This window comes from Accipiter gentilis, chromosome 19 (assembly GCF_929443795.1).
Source record: "Accipiter gentilis chromosome 19, bAccGen1.1, whole genome shotgun sequence".
Lineage (NCBI taxonomy): Eukaryota > Metazoa > Chordata > Aves > Accipitriformes > Accipitridae > Astur > Astur gentilis.
Genome location: NC_064898.1, coordinates 6,945,110 through 6,961,310, shown reverse-complemented (window position 1 = coordinate 6,961,310; position 16,201 = coordinate 6,945,110). Strand labels below are relative to the sequence as shown.

The 16,201-nt window shown below is 36.3% G+C and overlaps 1 protein-coding gene across 1 annotated transcript in view; it reads right to left on the bottom strand.

The window, feature by feature from the left end:
• MIPEP (mitochondrial intermediate peptidase) overlaps positions 1-16,201 on the bottom strand; it is a 75,247-nt gene that overhangs the window by 28,425 nt on the left and 30,621 nt on the right. The window contains exons 12-15 of the mRNA XM_049823017.1: positions 15,514-15,591; positions 13,687-13,891; positions 10,004-10,113; positions 3,193-3,267 (exon numbers count right to left, since the gene is read on the bottom strand). Coding sequence (XP_049678974.1) covers positions 3,193-3,267; positions 10,004-10,113; positions 13,687-13,891; positions 15,514-15,591 — 468 coding nt within the window. The remainder of the gene's footprint in view (positions 1-3,192; positions 3,268-10,003; positions 10,114-13,686; positions 13,892-15,513; positions 15,592-16,201) is intronic.

Here is a 16,201-nt window from a genome sequence, read left to right as displayed (position 1 = left end):
ATAAATAAAAAAAAATCCATCCTTGAAAATAAACTTGGATTAACTTTATAGCCATAAGCATTCCTATCTACAAACCACAGTTCTTTGTGTTTACACTGGCCTTTGAAATGGGAAAGGGAGACACATCCCAGGACCACAGGATTTTAGGTGATACTGCTGAGGAGCATGCTAAAACTTAATATTAAGCAGTAGCTAGAAGATGATTTCTAATTTCAGTAAAACAAACACATTTCCCAAAAGACCTAGAAATATAAAAAGGCCATCAAATAGTTATCTATCTTCATACTATCTCTCTGTTTTGCACTGACATTGATATTTGTTTCACTTGATTCCACTTCTCTCTAGTCCCTTGTCTGCTTAATAGCATTAATATGTAAACAGTTATGCATTTTCCAGTGAAGTTACTACTGTCTGAAAGACTCTGGGACTCGATCTGCATGGCAAAAGCCTCATGAGAAAATGCATGGATTCTCCTATCTGTCCTCTTGAGTACCTGATTACATGAGCTGGAAGAAAATGCAGAGGTATTACAGTTATGATGAAAAAACAGCATCATTTCTTATTTTCACATACCAATAGACTTATTTAGTGAACAGACCACAGAAAAACCTTTAGGCATTTTCCCCACTGCTGGAAAATATGTAAGCAGTTTTCTTTTAAAGGTCAAATAAGGCTTACATAGCACCTAGTTGTCAATTTAGAATATTCTCTTTGCAAATTCTTCAGGAAAGGTATTAAGAGTCATCATTCACAGTTTTTTCAGGTGTATACATTAGTAGTACATACGTATTTTGGCATCTGCAGCTTGAAATACATGCTTTTCTTCAAGGAATTATTATACTTTTAAATCTGCATGAGTAACCATACACACTTGTACAAAAGGAATGTATGAACTTTATATTTGCCATGCAGTCAACTTCTCTGGGATGTTTTTTCTGAATTAATGAACAGAATGGCTCTGCCAGTCTGTCTCTGGAATGAGTGCATACTTCTGCGGGTATTACATTTGGAATCTCCAGAAACATGGTACTGAAAGCAGGAAATGAATAATACTATTCAGTGTGGCATTGTGGTCATTTGGCATGGGTTGAGACTGGTTGACCATTAGTTACGCAAGAGTAATTTGAGGGCAAGCAGCCTGCTTAATCACTGCGTCGTTGCCAGCACCAGTCAATCATTAGGCGCCCGCAGGAATTTGAGCCCACCAGAAGCGGGTGTTCTCTGCCCAGCTCTAAAGCTATGGGGTCTGGAGTCACTCTGGGACAAACCCTACAGAGATCCCAGGAGCAGCTGAGGGCCAACAGCAGCAGGGGGATTGCACAGCCCATCTTGTGGGACCGATGCAATGACCCCTCCTTGAGTTACTTCTGGAGCATGCCATCTTTCCTGCCACAGGACAGGGAGGCCATGTCCCTTGTTAATATATCTGTGACTTAAAGTGTTCTTGGTATCCAAGCCCATTCAGCGTCCCCCCCCTGTCAATTTGGTCTCAAACATTGACAAGATTATAGCAAATACTTATTAAAAGTTGAAAGGAAATCTGTCAGATCTTTATGCAGCTGTTATGGACACACCAGAAAAGAATGGGTGCATGTGAAAGCACTTGTCTGTACATTGACAAGGTATTCTGTGTTGGTGAACTTCATGAACAGAGGTCCACCACTAAGCATTTTCAGTATATTGAAATTTTATTTCAATCCAGAATTGTTCCCCCCCCCCCCCCCCCGAAAAACCCTCCTATATGAATTAATTATATTCTTGCCCACATTCCTTCTGGATTCTCAGCTATCTCTATATGAGAGCCTTTCAGAGCCAGGAGTGTGCATTTCAAAATCAGACCTGCAGCAAGGGTGCAGTTATTTTCATGTCACAGAGATACAGCCATAGATAGCACCCTCCTTGTTCACACTGGCACAGCTAACACTGGCCACCGACGGTCAGTGCTGCACTGAAAGCATAATTCAAAAATGCATTAAGTTTAACCAATGAAAAATGTATGTATACACTGAAAACAGTGTTCAGTCTGGTTTTGATTAGTGTAACTGACATGTATACATTTACAGGTCCACACTCCAGCATTCTGATTAGTTTTAAATCACTATAAATAACTGCACAGAGCAAACTGCAAATATTTAACTAAGTTTTTCTTTTAAATCAACTTCAGTTAACCAGTGCAACTCATGTTTGTAGACAGGGTTGCAATCATTTGGGCACCTTTCAAAGTGAAGAATTACAAAGATCGGATCTTTAAATTTGTTTCCTTCCCCATCTCAAAAATAATGACTACCCTTTATTAAGGTACTAGCAGAGTTATCTCACCTAAACACTAGGCCAACTGTAGAAAGAAAAATTGTATGCTTCTGGCTTAAGGCAAAAGAAAGAAGAAAATAAAATCACAAAAATCATACAGCAGGAGCTTGTAGCATACTAAATGCAGCCAAACTCTCACTGTAAAAAAACTTGGCTGGATACTAATGCTACTGTTCACATTTGAGAACTGCTATTGCAGGACCAAAAAAAAACCTAAATACCAATTTTAGACAGAACCCTAATTTCCTTTAGTTCCTTTGAACAAAAGCAACCCTGATAGTTTGTTTATGGGAATGACTGATCAATCACATCTACCCACAGAAAATAAAGGTTTATGGATTTAATTACTGCTCCTAACGCAGTGAGAGAGAAGTCTTACAGCCTCATAGCTCAGCCACCAATTTTGATGGCAGTTAGAAGGTGCCACTTTCATACTGAAGCTGTGGAAGACAAGGAGCTCAAATCACATTCTAGTAAATAAATGAGCTGGTTTGATTTTACTAAGGTGGCCTGTAAATCTCAGTCTTGCTACACTTTAATGATCCAAAGGTAGACAATACTTCCTCTACTGAAAGTTCTCCTTAAATCTTTCCATTAATTTAAGAACTCGGTCTTAAACCACATTTGGGAATTCTGATAATCCAACCACTTTCAAAAGCTGCGGTTTTCATGATATTTTCATGCAGATTTAGACATTTAGCTTTAAGCAGACAACACAGAATACATTCACAAACACAAAAATTAACATAAAAATGAATTATTTTTCACTGATTTGCACATAGTTAGATAATGTGTCTACATTAAAATAAAAATTTGGTAAACTAAATAATATGTTCTGTAAGTTCTGGATAGAAAGTAGAGACTAGAATGCAAAGAACATACCTGGAGTTGCATATCAGCTGCAGCACACACCTTTTTGGACTCACATAGTCTTGACACCATGTTTTTTGGTAGTGGCTTGAATTAAAAAAAAAAAAAAAGTCAGAACATATTTAGAATTGATGTATATTTGTAAATAGTATGCTTACTACTAGAAAAGGTTGAAGATAAAAAAAAAGAGACTGCTGGTGGTAATAAAAATATGTTTGAAGTGCTTTGCATTGAGGAAGGAAATCTCATTCGCTAAACAAAGCATTAAACTGGCAATTAAGGTATCGGCAGTAATTTACATAGTAATCAAGAAATCACTGTCTCTCGGTGTTTGTTTTTCTATAAATTGATCCTATGTTCCCTTATATGCCTGTTAAAAATATTATGACTATCTTTAGAGATAAAGAACAGATGGGACAGTTAAAGTCCTCCAGGTCATCCTGACTAATCTTCAAAAGCAGATATTATAATAGATTCTCCTGTTGGATCTTTGAGCATAGTTCACTTAAATTTACATGGAGGCCCACATAACTCCCATTGAGCTGGCAGGGTTTTTATAACTTCAGCTGGGACAGCATCAGGCCTTCTACCCTAACCCACATAAATGTTTGGTCATACTGAACAGTAAATATCTACCCTTTGAATTTTTAACAAGTTGAATTTATTCCACAACTATGGTAATAAAATCATCCATGCCACCACAGGCTGAAAGTCATTAAGCAAACCCTTTTTGACTTTCTATCCAGACATCTACAAGTACATCCAAAGACTTTTTAATGCCAGATTTTTAAGAATATCTGTATATGAATGCTTGACCTTACACTTCTGCTGCTTCCTGAAGCTTTTCAATACATGTTTTTCTTAGTAAGCATATTCTTTTTTTTGCTAGCAGTTCTGTTAACCAAACATATTAAATATGGTTAAAATAACTGGGCTCTTGCTAAAATATTAAGAAAGTTACTGCAAGTTGTACAATGTAGTACAGATGTTTGGTATTACACTGAACTCTAAAAGCATACCTACACTTTTACAGTGTGTTGAAGTGTTTAAAAATTAACACATGAAAGTCTACAGATCCTGATGGCAGAGACATATGTTTAGATTCTGTGCAAATGATATGACTTCAAGGCAAACAACATTAATGTTCACAGAATAAAAATCCAACTCCAGAAAAGTTACACATAAGTGAGGAAAATGTTATCAATTAACTCTGTGGAATCTGGAAGTTAAAGCAGATAAGAAAAACTCTCAAGTTGCACAGCTGTTTTATGCAGTAGCTTGACAAGGCTTGTAACCTCTTCTCCAAGACAAATGTTAGCTGGGTCAAGAATGGGATAGAACAACATCCACTATTTTGCCCGTCATAAATGTGCACAGCTGTTAAATTTCAACACAGAAAAATGAACCAATGAACATGAAAGTCTGTTCTACAGCATATCCTTGTTAGGCCAGTATTTACCCTTCCCAAATACAAAAATTCTGTTTCAAATTACATGATGATTTTGGACTACTAGAGTCAGAATAAATGGGCAGTTATCCATAGTAATAAAGATGTTAGGAGCTGACTAACTTGAGGTTCCACGCTGGATTTAGTATTGTTCAAAATACTACATAATTATGTAGAAAAGTTATTAAGGCAAGAAGCAAAGTAGAAAAAATTTCAAATGGTAAGACGTATTTTGGTTGGACAATTTTTCTCCTGGCTCTGTGAATATCTCAACTTCTCCTCTTACACGGAGGGAGGCATGTACTTCAATGACTTTTCATCCTGGAACTAAATAACATGTGGGTTTGCAATAACACAGTTTCAGTCATCATGCAAGAAACGCTTGTGTAAGGAAGCCTATAGAATTTTGAACAGATTTTGTTATTAAGCACCAAATGTATCAGCAAGTTTTGGCAGCTTTTTGGAGGCTTTCATTTCCTAGTGAAGTAGTGCAGTATGGAATAAACAAAACTGATTTCTTCCAGGGGCACCTGTATTTTGGATACAGTAAAGTATGAGAAAACTGGATGGCAATTCTTAAGCTGTAATTTGTCAGTGTTAAAAAAGCTGAACATCCAAAAGCTTGGCAACAGCAAATATGTATATTTTACACAGTTATAATTTAAGAGTGTTAAAGCCAAAAGCACTCCTACCAGTAAGGTCAAGCGAGCTCTTTTAACATAATGGATTTACAATTTTATATTTCAGCTATATTAAATGATGGTAAGAGGAAGTTAAGAACACAGGCTTTGAGCTAGAACACAAAATAAATAGAACAAAAGGCACTTAAGACTTTTCTAATTGGCATTTTGGCAAACCACAGTCCCACATATCTTCAACTGAATTGGGAAATCCAAGTTTGCAGGTCACTGGGGCGCTGAGCAGCAAGGTTCGGCGATGCGGACAGACTTTGTACATTCCCTAGGGCAGTTGGTCACATCCAGCCCTGCTCAAGAAACAACTGAAGCAGGTCTAATTCTCAGTCCAGAGCTAAGCATTTCTTACAGACTCTTCACCCAAGAAAGCCTTGCCTTCTTTTGACTGTACTGCCAATAGCTGACGTCAAGCAGAGAAGACTGCTGAACATGTAGCCTCTGCATTCACCCGTTTCTTCCTTATGTTCTGCTACAAGTATCTACCCTATTCTAAATCGAAGTCCTGAGGGAAGACACAGAATGATCATTAATAATGTACTAAAATCTCTTTGCACAGGAAATGGCTTAGCACCACCTTCTAGAGACCAAGTAAAATGTAGGTAATACCAAGAGCTTCCAAGAAAATATTTTTAGCTTTTTTGCAGCCATATGAATATCAAACAAAAAACGTACATCTACTCTGCCCTGAAGACCTAGCTTTACTGTTTAAGCAGATTAAAATCAACAGGAAATTACAAATCATTCTTATGACAATACCTATTGACAAAAAGGCACAGGAAAAAGACATAAGTGTTCTTTCATTAAAATCTACCAGTGCTACTGATCCGGCTCAAAGATTGTGTTGTGATCGTAACTCACAAGCCAAGCAGAATTTGGGACCAGAAAAACATTGCAAAAATTAGGTTAAATTCAAAGAATGCTAAAAAGGAGATAAAAAAGCACCTTTGGGATTTTAAAATTTAAGATTTCAGGGAACTAAAATTGGACTCCAGAGAGTTTTTCAGAGATTACCACTCCTCCCCAACATTTGTTTCTGTGAATGTCAGGCATACAGATATGCTGAGGTCTCAAATGTATAAGGAAGATGTACTGTTTCAGGCAATAGAAACTACTTCTCCTTGCTCATACAGCCCTTAATAAGCAGCTGAGTGAAGGAAAAATAGCATCAGCATGATTATTTTACTTATCCTACAAGATGAGCTCTCCGATAAAACCAGAATCAAACTGTCATCCTCCTTCTAAAAGAAAGACTTCACAGAGCTTTGGTTAAAACTATGGTAATTGAATAATCATTCCATTTTTAAAATTTGAACACTACATGCTTTACTTTGGGTTCCACTTTTCCATCCTTCTATATTAAGTAACTTTAAGATACTGGCATGAATTTTTCAGCATGTTTGCCATGGTGGCTGAAAGAATAGAATTCCCTGTGTCCCCAAGCACACTTAACTCCTTACTGCTGTGTAGTAACTGCAACACATTATGACTGTTTACTATCTGTGGGCTTATTCTTGTAATCATGCTAATACAATACTGCCTTTGTAATTCCATCTCTGTGAAAAATGAAGTCAGTTCAAATTTGAACAGCTGAAATACTGGCCTTTGTTCAAGAGAGCCTCCAAAGACACACAAGCTTAAAATGATTTAGCTTGACAGACCTACCACATATCTGTGCACTTAAATGAAATTAAACAAACAAATACAGTGATACAGAATGGTAAGCATGCACCAGATTGTCTCCTTAAGCACTGTTACAGCCTCATTTTGGTACTTCATGAGCTTACCCGAGTAATTCAACTTTAGTAACTAATTAACACAGTTCTCTCTATTCTTTTTTTTTTTTTCCCTCAAGGATTTTCTGGTTCAAGTTATCTTTAAGATGAAAGTAAAACTAGGCTTGCTACTTTCTTGGAACAAATATTTTTGTGCTGGCCAGGTTTTTGAACTAAATTCACAAGACTTCTCCTTTTGCCAGAAGAGCTTGCAAGACTTTTCACTCCTCAGTACTCAATAGCACAACACAGAAAGCAGAGACAAGATTTCTATAAGCTTCAAGATATTTTGGACCAGATCCTCATGATCCACGTCTATATGAATAAAGCATTCTCATCTTTGAAAGCCTGCCCACCAAATCTTTTTTCTGCAATGCTACAAAAAAAACAGTTTTCAACAGTTCATGTTTTAACAATCAAAACGCCACCTCTTTCCCCTCCTCTTCCCATAAGCCTAGGCACTGATCCTAAGTGAGGATCCTGAGGACCAGTCCTTCTACAATTGGCTTTTATGGCAAGGGCGATCATAAGCTGAGACTACGCTACCAAGTTTTTCTGACGTAATTATGTTCAGTAGGAGTGTTAAAAATGACACCATGTGAAATTTATGTGCAAAACCTATAGCATAGATGTAGCAATGCCAAAAGAAGGATGCTTTGTCAAATTATCTGCACTGCCTCCTCCACAAGCTAGGTCAGTAAAAAACCCTCCTCTGTCGACATCCGGCAGAGAGCTATGTTGGTGTAGTTGTTGCAGGAAAGATCCTTCTCACACAGAAAAGCTCAGTCTTTCTATTCATAAGAAGAAACTTAATGGAAGTTCTCATATGGAACAACATTTGGATGAAACAGTTTTACAGATTTCACATTTTAACTGTTTCACCCACCTTCCTTACTTCCCCTTGAAAAGGGCACAAAGTGGCAAGTGCAGTGCAAATGCAAATGACAAAAGTCATTTTTCTTCCAAATAACTAAAACAATGGAGACAAAAATGTTGATTCTAACTTCTATTTGCACACCAAAAAAATTAGCCAGGGAACAAGCACAGAAAATAAGCCCCAAAAGGATTTTTGTGAAGTTGTAAGTATAAGAGAGCTGGGATTTTCTATTCAAGCTACTTCGTAACTTATACACAACAGATAAAAGTAATTGCTGTAACAATCAACTAAATTTCAAGAACCAAAAAGATTACTTCAATCTATTTGCATTTAAATGACAGATACAGAAATCCGATATCAGGTTCCTAAAACTAGCTTAGATGAAGCAACATAAGCGAAAGCAGATTTATATATGTTGGATAATGGCTTAAAAACACATTCTAAATTTAAAAAAAAAGCAATTAAAAGGAAGCAGTCTAAAGCCCTCAAAAGCCACACAGCAGTTTCAGGCTCTTTTTCTCATCTTCCAGTATAATCCATTCTTGCCCCCTTCAGGACTGAATTTCTACATTAAACCTCTCTCAATTGCTCTCTGAAAGGGCAAGATTTCACCACCAATAAACAGAAAGAGTTTATGGAAATGCCAAATGGGACACAGCATCTGGTTCTTAGCTTTTGCACTGCAACTAAACATGGTTTAGATTTGTTAAGCCATTTTGAAAATAAAAAGCCATAAATAATGTTCCACAAATCTCTTTCAGATGTTTTAGTCAAGCTCATTCTCTGAACTCATATGCAATCAGATTAACTCCACTATGTTTAAACACTACATGAACTTTATAGAGAACACTAGAAAGCAGTATTTCGGTATGTGGACTCAAACATATAAGCTATGAACACTCCTGAACCAAGTACTTTTAACTCCCAGGTTTCAAGGAGACTTTCTCAGTGCAATCTATTCTGCAGAAATGATTGCTCTATTAAAAAAAAAAAAAAGGCAAGCAGATTTACAGAGCAAATTTCTCAGACTACCTATTAAAATAGAAGTTAAAGTACCTATTAAAACAGAAGTTAAGCAAGGTATTTTTCTAACTATTCAAAGGAGGCAAACATAATTCCCCTTTCATTATACTGAAATACACTGACTGCTTAGTATTGGATAAAAAGCTTCAATGAAGTGTAACACTACACAACTTAAGAGGCTTTCTTGGTTTTGCATTGATGGGTAGTCTATTCTTTAACCATCACTTTTGAGTACACTGAAACCTGCCTCAATTAAAAGCACTAGAAAAAGACTTTTGGTTATTGTTTACCAGTTTGTATTTTTTAAATAGCTGTACAAATAAAAATCACGTTCTGTTGCTATGCATTAAAGCAAGCACCAAACGTCACCTTGTTCCAAAGAGCACTGTTTTCTAAATTTCCTATAGAAAGTAGATCCTTGCAGTAGACTGGCATAGAATAGCTTATGTAAAAAAGGAATCTGAGTTTTAATGCAGTACACTTTTCATCACAAAATATTTCAATCACTACCCTACACTGTGCTAAAAATGGGAATTTTTAAACACTGCAGATCATTTCCATTTATTTCCATGACTTGGTACCCGAGCTTTATTTTAAGACAGACTTTAGACAGTTCAGTGATGAATCACTATTTTTGTCATAACTTACCTGTAATTAAATTAAAACATTCCAAATAACTTGATTCACACAGAAGTTGTTCACGTACTACACTAAATTTGTGTAGTGTAGAAACTACACAAACTTTGTAGGAAAAAAAGGTTGAAAGTTTTAAATATGTAACTGGAACCTTGGATATAAGGATCTGGTATTCTTTTACAGATTACGTTTATCTTTTCTGCTATGAAAATATTAACATTTTTTTCTGAGTAATTGAAATTATAGTATTAAAATAATCTATATCCATTTTTTCTACTTTAAACATTATTAACAAATAACACATGAAAATGTGATTCCTTTCCTGAATACATTTATTCCTATTTTCAGTATTTTACACATTAGTTTTCCCTACCTGTCCTGTTTTATAATGCCTTGCAAACTGGTTAACCACCCGATAATCATTTGCAAAGTACTCCATCAGAATTGAGGGAACTTCAGCAAAATCAGTAGGACATCTGGTTCCTAGAGGTAGAATAATTGTACGCATTAGCATTTGCTATTTTCATTAACACAAATAGTTAACTCTTCCCAAAAGGTTTTGAAACTTTCAGTTTGGACTTTTGGTGAACTTTAATGTTCTTTCCTTTATTAAGTCAATATTTTATTTCCATAGCATTATTGTACATATTGCCAGAAAAGCTTCATTATAATCTTACACATTTTACTATAAATCACAAAGTAAAACAAAATATTTGAACAGCTGGGTGAGGCACCTTATAAAGCTCTGGATCACACCCTTTTTAAACTAAACCAGACTGCAGCCAAACTGGCCCTACATGAAACACCAAATCTATTTAAGTGTCCTAAACCTAAATCAAACTACAGTGTAAATAAAACTCTGCCTTAATCCCATTCACAGTTAAAATTTTTAGCTTCCATCTGTTTGCTGAGCTTACTTATGCTTTATATTAACCTCGCTTTATAATACCAAGTCATTCATCCAAGGAACACTCCTGCTAAGTTCTAAGAAGTGTAATGAGGTAATATATTAGCAGTTAGTATTTTCAAAAAGCACTTTCCCAAAAACCTTATTTACACTAATCTTTATCAGCACCTTACATAACAGAAGTTATTAAGAAGTATATCACATCACCAAATCAAAGCTGCATTTCTATTTCTATATTAAAGTTAGGGATGCACAAAGTTGTTGCTTTAATAATGGACCCACCAGGTCATCACCTCTACCTCTGTCTGCTACAGACAAGTCAACATTCAAAACTAGTCTTAAATGTAAGTACGGTTTTTGCTTCAACTATTCTTTCTTGAACTGTATTTTTGAAAATCACTCCTTTGTTTTTTACAAATCTTTCTCTAATTTTTAACCTGAATTCATAATCTGTTTATATTCAGTGTTTTCAGACCAATACTGCTCTTTAGTGTGAACAGCATTCCCCACAGTTTTTTACCCTGTAAATTGAGAAAAACTATATTGCCTCTCAGCCACCATTATCCGAAGGCAAGGTCTGAAAGACTACACCTTGTAGCCCTTCCCTGCACCTGCCTCAGTTTGAATTCACCTTCAGACCAGAGACACAAAACCATGCCCAAACATTGCATGAGGTGTCACCGGTATCTTCTTAATCATTCTAATACTTATTGCTGTTAGATACACCTCTCATTTAATTTCAGATCACATTCACCCCTTTCAGACACATTAGCTATTTGTAGTTCTGCATTAACACATAAAACCGTTCTTCTGTTCCTCCACCACTGTTGAAATATCCATTTGATAGCATAAATTCTCTTTGTACTCTTTAAATGCATGATCTGCACTGAGTAGTTCTGAATTGCATTTTACTTCTAACACTGCATTACCCAGTCATTCAGTTTTTATACAATACCCCAATCCTTCTTTTGTGCCATCACATTTCATTAGTAGAGTCTTTTTTTCTTGTTGTTTGAAAATAATTTCTAAAAAGCCTAAAACAAGGCAGGTCCCAAGAAAAATGCCTGCAGAACTACACTGACGTTCCCCTAGCCATTTATGCTTTCTCAGTGCTCCCTAATATAGCAACAGGATTATTTTAATAACCTTTAAAGAGACTCCTGAAAAATTACATCATCTTAAAGTCAGAAACGTAAAAGGTTGGGCAGTTATCTGGGATAAGTTAGTCCTCCTGTAAAACAAATGTAGGCGTTCTCTACTGCATGATAAACTAAAATGGAATACCAGCTGGGTTTTTAAAAGTCTTATACACACACTTATGCATTAATCAATAAATGCATATAATAAAATGACACATTAACTTAAAAAGAAGCACATCTTAAGTCAAAACCATACAGTATTATACAAGTTTTGGGCCCATTAGCAGCAGAATGGGTTTCCAAATATTTGGGAATGTTATTCAGAAAAGGGAGGCACAGAGAGTAGGAAAGATGCCAAATACTCAGTGCATCTCAACTAGAATGTCAATTTTTTTGTTCTCACAATAGCCTGTAGTCATCCTGTTTCCATACTTTGCCACCCTCATGTCTCATGAGAGCTGATGGCCCCTAACTGACATCCCTGGGATGAGCCATTTGATTGTCACACATTCCAAACCCTAAAAAAAAGGTCCTCTGCAGAAACAACACCACTGACCTCCAATGCTGCTTTTGCAATGCTAGATCTGGAGTGAAATCCCCTGGGACACAGGCCTGCCTGGAGCTAAGGCAATGGTGAAACCATACACAGGGGCTCACGGAAAATCTGAGCCCCAAAATTAGCCATTTCCTGCCCCTTCAAGACTTTGACGTGCAGATGCATACAATGAGCCACAAGAGGAGAACCCCACCAAAGCAGTTACTTTGGACATATAAGTACACCTGGAGGTCACGATGAGCAAGGCCATATGAGTGGGGAAATGGTGGGGGAGAACGGTTAACCACCCCAAGGAGTATACAGAGCTTATACTGAAAAGAGCATATACAGTGTCCATATGTTTTAACAATGTCCAGCAGTGACATACTTACAAACAGCTCAGTGTATTTTAATTTTAAGTGGAAGACTTAGGAAAGAATATTGTGTCACTGGGTGCAAAGTACCTGTTGATAACACATAACTCTACCATGGACTCCCCTGTGTATCATTAGCATAATAAAAAAATGGTAAACCATAAAAAGAATCCTTCAGACAAGGGAGCTACAGTTTCATCTGTTTGGTTGTGGGGTTTTTCTAATAAGTAAATGTCTACTGCAAATGGGATTTCCAGCAACACTATTACAGAAGAGGATATGCCAAGCTGTCCACAGGTAAGAAAAGTAGCATGCCAAGCAGCTTTAGCCAGAACATGTCTTTGAAATGTCTTTGATCCATTTGCCACAACTGCAGAAGGCCACAGCAGCCTGTGAGCTGTCAGCCAATACACTCATTGCCACTGCTTGAGAAGAGAGACTAAATGAAAAAAAGGCAATATTGCTTTTCTGTGCATCCACTAAGCTATGACTGCATATTCATTCATGTTCATTTATGTATGATAGAAAGACCTACCAGTTAAACATGCTTGCAAATACAATACATTTTAATTTATCAACTTTGCTTTAATCAGAATCAACTAGAAAAGGCCTGGCTTTACAGATTTTCTATATTGCCAGTGTATGCTTTTTGCAAGAACTAATTTACTAATTTTCCTTCATTCAATTTCCTAAACCATTTCCAATCCAGGACTCATTGTGTTTTTATACTAGGTACAAGTTTAAGCTCAATTTATTTTCAATCCTCCAACTATTCCATTACTATAAACTTCATACAAGGCAAACTTGCAAGAGTGGATACCACCACTAGAACAACGATCAGCAGTACAGAAAGAAGAGGTACAAATGCCTAATTCTTATTAGAAGAATATTCAAGTGTTGTTTGGTTGGGTTTTAGATAATATCTGGGGATCTGATATTGTATTTTCAAGTCAAAGTCGTAGAAGCATCAACATGACTCAACCATTTCTGGTTCATCCTCCTTTTTTTTTTCTTGGTTTTTTTTTCCTTTAAATCTACTCCCTTCTTCTAGAAATTAAACATTTAACTAAAACAAAATAATCACTATTCTAACTTTCTTACCAGTGACATGCTGGTACCGAGTTCTTCCCAGCATAGAATGCATAGCATGTCCCATTTCATGGAAGAGATTCTCCATCATGCCAGGACTTAGTAGCGTTGGTGCACCCCTCGTTGAATGGGGCAGGCTAAGCATAAGAACAACTACAGGCAGCTGGTACTCTCCATTTTCCTTTCGCCTGCCTCCACGAACTGTAAAGTGACAATCCTTTTCAAGATAAAAGCAAACATATGGACAGCCAATGTCATTGTAACAATGATATAAACCAGTGGTAAAATTATTAAATTAAACTTAAACTATTAAATCAAACAAATATATCTATACTCAGTTACACAAGTTGAATTCAATGATCATTGACAGTGTTTGTTCAATAGCAGCACACTGTTTCTCCATTTTTATTATTTGCTTCATATTCATAAGGAAACTACCTTATTCAATAAAGAAAAGACTGTGTTGCTTTCGGAAAATAAAATTTAATTTTTTTTGTTTCGGAATTATCAAAACCTCTGAATTTTTCTAAAAAAATATCACTAGCACAAAGAAATTTACTGAGGGTGCTGTCATGGTTTAACCCCAGCCAGCAACCAAGCACCATGCAGCCACTTGCTCACTCCCTCCCACCCAGTGGGATGGGGGAGAGAATCAAAAATACCTAAAACTCCTGGGCTGAGATAAGAACAGTTTAATAGAACAGAAAGGAAGAAAATAATAGTGATGATGACAATAATATGATTATAATAATAATAGTAAAATAATTGGAATATACAAAACAAGTGATGCACAACCCAATTGCTCACCACTCACTGATGAATGCCCAGTTAGTCCCCGAGCAGCAATCTGCCCACCCCAGACAACTCCCCCCAGTTTATATACTGGGCATGATGTCACATGGTAAGGAATATTCCTTTGGCCACTTTGGGTCAGCTGACCTGGCTGCATCCCCTCCCAACTTCTTGTGTCCCTCCAGCCTTCTTCCTGGCTGGGCATAAGAAGCTGAAAAATCCTTAACTTAGTATAAACACTGCTTAGTAACAACTAAAAACATCAGTGTGTTACCAACTTTATTCTCATACTCAATCCAAAACATAACACTGTACCAGCTACTAGAAAGAAAATTAACTATCCCAGCTGAAACCAGGATATGTGCCAAATCCATAATTTATAGATTAAGTTCTCTCCTTATTCTTCAGCAGTAACTACTTCGTAAAATATACTGCACAGCACTCCTAGTATATTGTGAAATATTAGCAAAACAGAGTAATATATTAAACTAATATAAATTTAAAATTTGTCCACCTACCACCTCACTAAAGGTGGTAATTTGCAGATGCTTCTGCAGAGTGAAGTGTCTATTGTACTGCATCGTATAGTTAATATACTGGCACTAGGCAGCATGAGTGAGCGAGCCACAACAGTTGGAACCATCTACAGTTTTAAGTAGAATTTTGAATAAAAATTAGTTGTCATTATGAGCTTTCACCTTGAGAGAGTATTAAAATTTCATATTGTTTTTAGTTGTAAATAGTAGGCCAGAAAATAGGTGTTTAAAAATCTACCATTTCTCTAAACAGAGTTCTACAACATTTCATAGTGCCTATCATTCTGTAGGACAGAGTCAGGGTTCAGCCTACCAGGTGACATTTTTTAAATGAAAGGTTAATCACAAAAATATTTTACCACATTTGAAGTTACAGACTTTCCCTGTTTAAATTTAATTAATTTTAAATTGAGATAACTTTTACTAAACTTACATTGAATGTAAATGGCCCTAATGCTATACAGTCATTACTCAAATAAAACCCACACTGCAATCAGATCATAAATGTTACCTGATGTGGTTTATCAGGTCGTTGAAAGAAGTCACAATAGATGTATCCTAGCAAACCTTCAGTTTCATGAACAACAGCCTGAAGAAAAAAAAAGTATCATTTCCACAGTGAAAGTACTGATAAGATGTGTAAATTGAAGGCATAGTATTCTAATCCAAAGATTTATAATGAATAAATGACAAATCAACTGGGAATAACTAATGTAAAATCTGTTGGCAAATTTAAGTGGAAAAAATATATATACAAGATTCACAACTTGTCCCTCAAACTACAGCCATTTCTGCATTTCACTCAAAAATAGTCACAGATTAGTATTAAAAGTAACACTGTCTGTAGCCCCTAAATGACTTCTGAGAAGTCAATGGTAACAGAAGCTGATTTACAATGGAAATAAAAATAGAAAGAGTAAGGAGTAATTATAAATTGACGCACAGGATATAAAGAACAGCAGCTCTTGCTAGAGGTGGAAGAGCAGCGAAGAAGATCTGGCAGTGAATACATGGAGGGAAGACAACAGAGGAATCTGGGAATCTGATGAGTAAATTATTGCCCAAGTTTTTATTTCCACCCTCCCCTAAAAAGAGGGCACAAAAATAAAGACATAAAGACCAATCTCAAAGTAAAGATGACATACAGAATAAAAAAATGAGGCAAACACACATGACTGCTAGAATATGCACCTACAGCA